This window comes from Centropristis striata, chromosome 5 (assembly GCF_030273125.1).
Source record: "Centropristis striata isolate RG_2023a ecotype Rhode Island chromosome 5, C.striata_1.0, whole genome shotgun sequence".
NCBI classification, from domain to species: Eukaryota; Metazoa; Chordata; class Actinopteri; order Perciformes; family Serranidae; genus Centropristis; species Centropristis striata.
The window spans coordinates 32,099,235-32,104,869 of record NC_081521.1 but is presented as its reverse complement, the minus strand read 5'-3'; the positions used below and the strand labels follow the sequence as shown (position 1 = coordinate 32,104,869).

The 5,635-nt window shown below is 43.9% G+C and overlaps 1 protein-coding gene across 2 annotated transcripts in view; it reads right to left on the bottom strand.

Moving 5' to 3' along the window:
• Positions 1 to 2,795: 2,795 nt before the first annotated feature.
• Positions 2,796 to 5,635, bottom strand: part of cacna2d3a (calcium channel, voltage-dependent, alpha 2/delta subunit 3a) — a 128,117-nt gene continuing 125,277 nt past the window's right edge. For both annotated transcript variants that reach the window (XM_059332775.1, XM_059332776.1), the window contains 3 exons: positions 4,915 to 5,027; positions 3,837 to 3,919; positions 2,796 to 3,713 (listed from right to left, as the gene is read on the bottom strand). In XM_059332775.1, the coding sequence (XP_059188758.1) occupies positions 3,621 to 3,713; positions 3,837 to 3,919; positions 4,915 to 5,027 (289 nt within the window). In that variant the 3' untranslated portion in view covers positions 2,796 to 3,620. The remainder of the gene's footprint in view (positions 3,714 to 3,836; positions 3,920 to 4,914; positions 5,028 to 5,635) is intronic.

The window sequence follows — 5,635 nt, the reverse complement described above, 5'->3', positions numbered from 1 at the left end:
CAGTACGGACACACATGCATATATGTATGCGCACACACACACACACACCCACACACACACACACACACACACACACACACACACACACACACACACACAAAGACAGTATTAGTACAGCTGGCTGTCAGGTCCTCAAGCTCACCAAGAGGTCCATAAGTACTGAAGGCTGTTCTTCCTGTCACAGCATGGGGTACACAACTGACTCTGTGTATGAGTGTGTGTGTTAAGAGTGTATATTTTCAGCTGGCACCTCTCAACTTTGGCAGTAGCGTGTCTCCTGGCACGCGCAGCAACAAATTTGTCTTTGGGGTTTGGTTCAGGTTTTCGTCTCTGAAGTGTGTGTGTGTCAGTACGTGCATGTGTGGGTGAGCTAGTCGAGGGTCTGGTCATTATCACCACTACAGCCAGTGAGCATGTGGCCAGAGCAGCAGGAAAAAAAAGTAAAGGAGTGTGGAGATGGAGGTAAATAAGGATGGAGATAAGGACAACATGGTTAGAGTGCAAGAGATGAAAATAATGACCCCATGTAAAAAAAAAAAAAAGAAAGAAAAAAGAAATGTAATAGATGACGCAGTAAATAGACATTCGATAAAATAAAGAATGCAATTCTACGAAGTTCAGTATGCCCCATTCTGTAAGATAAATACCAAATGCTACACATTCTTTTCTCTCATTGTTTCTCTAAAATTAGATATTCACTACTGTAAGCCTATCCTTTACGCAAACAAAAAAAGTGCATGTACAATGAGTTGCAGGGCTGAGATCTTGCTAGTCACTCAGTGGAATGCCGACAGAATGGTGTGTGTTTTCCCAGCTTGTCCTAGCTGTGGCGTGCTGTGGTCACCAGGCCTGTGTGTGGTCCTGGTGTGGTTCAGCTGCTCAGAATCATTTCCATTTAAACATATCTGTGGTCCTCAATGCAAACCGCCAATGTTATCCACTCCATCGGAGGTAACACCAAAAGCTTTGCCCTCTGCGCGACCCCTTCTCCGTGTGTACGTTGTGTTCATATGCTCTCGTCTTAATGCATGTTGGTGTTTGCACAAATGTTAGAATGTGTGAATATGTGTGCGATTCACTGTCATCTGTCTTCCGGCGTATTAGCAAAAGAGATTTCTCATGTAGTCACGATAATGGCAAGCAAACAGGGTTAAAGTGGTGCGAGTGCTGATGGATGGGTGTGTTTTGAACTGCAGGGCCCCTTCAGGGCATTGTGTCCCAGTGATCAGTGACTTCTCTCTCAGGGGTTCCTTCCCACAACAAACAGCAACGTGGATCGGATCATTGGGAAGGAATGTGGATGCTTTCCCATAAGATAACTTCAGTGATGTTTCTCTCACTTGCTCCGTCTTAGAGTGCGTCTCTTTTGATGGACAGGGGTTATAGGTGTGAACTGAGGTCCACATGAACATTTGTGTGCTGAGCCAAACCTGTAGAGACACACATTTATGTTTCCATAAAAACAGAGATGTCTTTTTCAATCGATCGTCAACAGATACAGCCTTTGATGCTGCTTCTTTTTATTTATTACCCTGTTTTTCTTCTGTTTTTAAATTAATTAAACATTTGAAAAACAGTGAAATTACTGTTTGACACTGTACACCATATTCACACATAGACAACTAGCTGAATCCTCAGCTGCCTGATGCGCATATGTGAGCGATGAGCAACGTTATGTTTTGAAAATAGTGTCTTTTAGTATCTGCAGATGTTATGTTTCCCCTACCCGTGCGTAGGGAAAACAGCTTATAGAAAACAGAGATGAGCATTTATCAGTCATAGGACCCAGAGGTGGCATCAGGGCTGCCATTGTGGCAACTCCCCGGAAAAAAAGATTGCTTTCCCATGTCTGCCTTTTGTACACACATTGAATGCACTTTCCCATAACTCATCTGGCAAACAGGAAGGAATCACAGACCAGATTGGATTCATGACCCAAAACAGCTCCAATCCCATTATACAGTGATAAATGACCCACCAGCAAGTCAGAGAGTCTCTGGACCGTGGAAAGAGGAAGAACAGCATCAACTGGAAATGATTAGAGTCACACATTTCTGCTCAAGGGACAAGATCAGTGAAACAGTAGAGAACAGATTGGACCACTAAGATGGTGAGAATTACCTTGTCAGTAGAGGAGGAAGTGGGGGTTAGTAGAGCTGGCTGGTTGAGAGGTGGAGATAGAGACGGAGATGAAGCATGTCCCGTTGACCACAGGGACCTTGGTGTTGACATGGAGACCACAGCAGAGCGGCCTCCTGCCGGTACTGGGTCTCTGAGAACCGCTGTTGTTTTTTTAAAACTTATTGTGCTCCTCTGAACGCACACACAAACACACAAGAGTTGGCCTTGCATGACACGGGAATCCTATTCTTAAACGTATGTGTATGTTTGTCAGAAAATGTCAAAGGATTTTTGTGTCTGTTTCCTAAACACATGCAGATGTATGTTGTGGTTGGCCTTCGATTCCAGTGTCATGGTCTTTATTGTCTCTCTTTGTGTGGGGGATAGGCCTCTGGGGCAGAGGCTTACATGAATGACAAAAGAGCGAAACACCAGATGCAGTCATACAAATACATGTGTGTCCAAGCACACATCTCTACTTATGTGGAGGCCAGAAAGCAGCCAAACATTTCCACACAGCCAACCACTAAGAGCAGATACTGTATTAATCAGTAAAATGTGCCAACAACAATAGAACAGTCTATAGGGAGAGAAGAAGAAGAGAATGGATGCTTCTTATTAACTGTACTGTTCTTTTGAAGGTCTGCTTCGCTAAGAGCCTTTCAACAACACCATAAATTTTAGACATAATTTTATTTCAAAAGTACACAAACAGGACCAATATCGCTCAATAAGGCAAAGCTCAAATATTAACAACCACTCACGTCAGAGGACTCAAAATCTCATAGTCACAGTTTATGGGTACCACTTGCAAATCATAAATAAAACTCTTTTTTTCTTCATATATAGACTAGAACTTTTTTTTTCTCATCATGAAAAAAACATCATTAGACAAACATTTCATTACAACCCCAGCCACATGTAATCATCTTCATCTTTTGTATATTTTTTTTAATCTTCAGAATCATTATTGTCCATGAAAAGTCAGAGTGGGCCGGGGAAGGTGCACCTGTCTTTCTCCACATGGGTGTTACGTGGCTCTAATGCCCAGTTCCAAGCCCAGCTACAGACCCCCAGCCCTCCACAGAACCCCAGCTGCTACCTGAAAGGACTGAAAATAGTGGTGTGAGTATCAGTGGGTTTTACTGGACCACTTGTGCAGTTTTTAAGCTACTATGTGCATTCTTAGCATTATTACTATGTTCAATACTACGTATTTCCCCAAAAACCTCACCGTGCAGCTCATGTGATATTGCTAAAGCACCGTAATGATCACTACTTAGCAGCTGTTATAGCTATCCCTTATCAATCCTTTCAAATAAGTGTGTTGTACGGAGGTACCTTTAGGGCTAAGGGCTTTGCAGGTGGTGAGTTGGAATTGGGCACAGTTTTATAAGGGGCAGGAGTGTTTTTTTCTGTGGCATCATTGCGATTCTTTTGCATGCCGAGCCAAGCCGATCCAAGTCAAGCTCTGGATGGAGAGGCGTGGCCAGCTCTGGTCACCTAGGGAAAAGCGCCAGGAGGACGCCGAGCAGTACTGCTGCGAGAGATGGGGTGAGACCCCCTGCTCCTCCACACTCCATTGAGTTCTCCTGGAGATGGAAAGGCGGGGGGTGGAACATTTTCATAAAACACAAAAGCGGAATTAGCGGGGGATATATTATGAAAGAAAGTACAATCCGTGTGTGCAGTTTGTGTGTTCGTGGAGCAAATACCTCTGGGTGAAAAGGATGACAGGTATCTGGGCGCCTCCTGTCTTTTTGCATCTTCAACCTCTCGCACTTGAGGGATTCATTATGTGCAGCTGAAGTTAAGGCAATAACAGACAATGTGTACCCTCTGCAGGGTGTTTTCCTGCTGGAGTGTATTTCTTGTTTATAATGGAAAGGAATGCATGTTTTTGAGTGCACCATGGAAAGAGGTTCTTATGAAGGCGGCAATACTTTTGCACACAGCACGGTTTGCAGAAAGACAGAAAAAAAAGCAGACTCTGAGCAATGTTTGATGAATTTCCTTTGTTGCATAGCAACACAATAGAAGGCTTTATGCTACAGTAAGCACTCCAAACACAAAATAAACAGTGGTGGACATGTATATACAGCGTGACTGCACTGCATAACATTTCAGAGGGATGCACATTGAAGGAGAATCCAGCTCGGGTATGTGGTGACGAGTTAAGTTCTTTCACTCTGACTCCACTCTGAGCTGTGTCTGCTATTGATCAGTATCCAATCGCTGCATGGGCTGTTGTGTAACACAGACACACACAGCACAGTGAAACAGACTTCAAGTGGAGTGCTGTCTCAAAGCCTTCGGATCCTGACCCTCACAATGCTCTCATCTCTTTCATCCGCCTAAAGGGTAGAGGGCAAACAAACTCCCTGAATCTTATCCCACAAATAAAAGTGCTCTGTGCTATTTACATCCTGGTTACACTGTTGGACACATGCTGGCAACAGTATTGTGACAGTGGGAGCTCACGAGGTGGAAAAGAATAGAGTTCTCTATTAAAAAACACAATTACTGTTATTTTTCTCAGTAGGGGGGAAGCAGCCTAACAGGAAAGACTGCAAGGGACCAGCTGTATAACACATTAATGTTGCCCCCTAAAGTTGAGCTGTTACAAGTATTTGTTGTAGTGGCTTTTATGAAGTTTTCTGTCAAAGTTGTTGAGGATTTATTGTAGCTGTTGCCTTTTCATATTCACATATTTGTCAAATGTAGCTCTAATACCAAGAGACTACAATTACCCAATCACCCCCACCCCTCCAGTCTTTGGCCAGTGAAGGATATACATGATTTCGATGGGGTCCATGGTGATTGGCTCAAACATGCTGCAGTCACACTTGTTGTCCACCACCACCATGAAAAGATTACTGCTGGGGATCTGCTGGATCACAAAGGACCTGCCAATCACATCACAGACAGCGAGAAAAAGACAAAAAAAAGATGAGGAAGGAGGAAAGAACAGAGTGACAGAAAGAGAGGACTGAGAGTTGGATTGGCAAGTAGACGAGGCGCATGGGTATGATGCAAATTTCCATGTGTGTCAGAGAATTTGTGTTATAAATGTTCACATTCTCCCCTGGCGGAGGGGAGACGCACCGAAGAGACTCCACTGGATGCATGTCAAGAAGACGACTTGTCTCGCCGCCAGCTGTCAATAAACATACAGAGACATCGACAGACTCACACCAAACAGACACACACATAAAGTATACACACATACATCTCTAACTCACTCCATCTCTTCCCTTCTTCTGTCTTTGTTATAGCCTATCCAAGGCGAGCACCAATGAAGTGTTGCAGAATATAAAACACTCCAAAGGGAGACAAATGGGAACCACACTTTTGTGCTCATAGCTTCCCATGGTTGCGTTTTACTGGCCTGAGAGATCAGGCCTCGCCTCGGCCTCCTGGCCAGTGATTTATGACCGTGGATAAGCTTTATGAAGAAGAGAGGTCGTAAAAATGATCTCTTCTTTCTGTCACCCCTTCTTTCTTTATCTCTTGC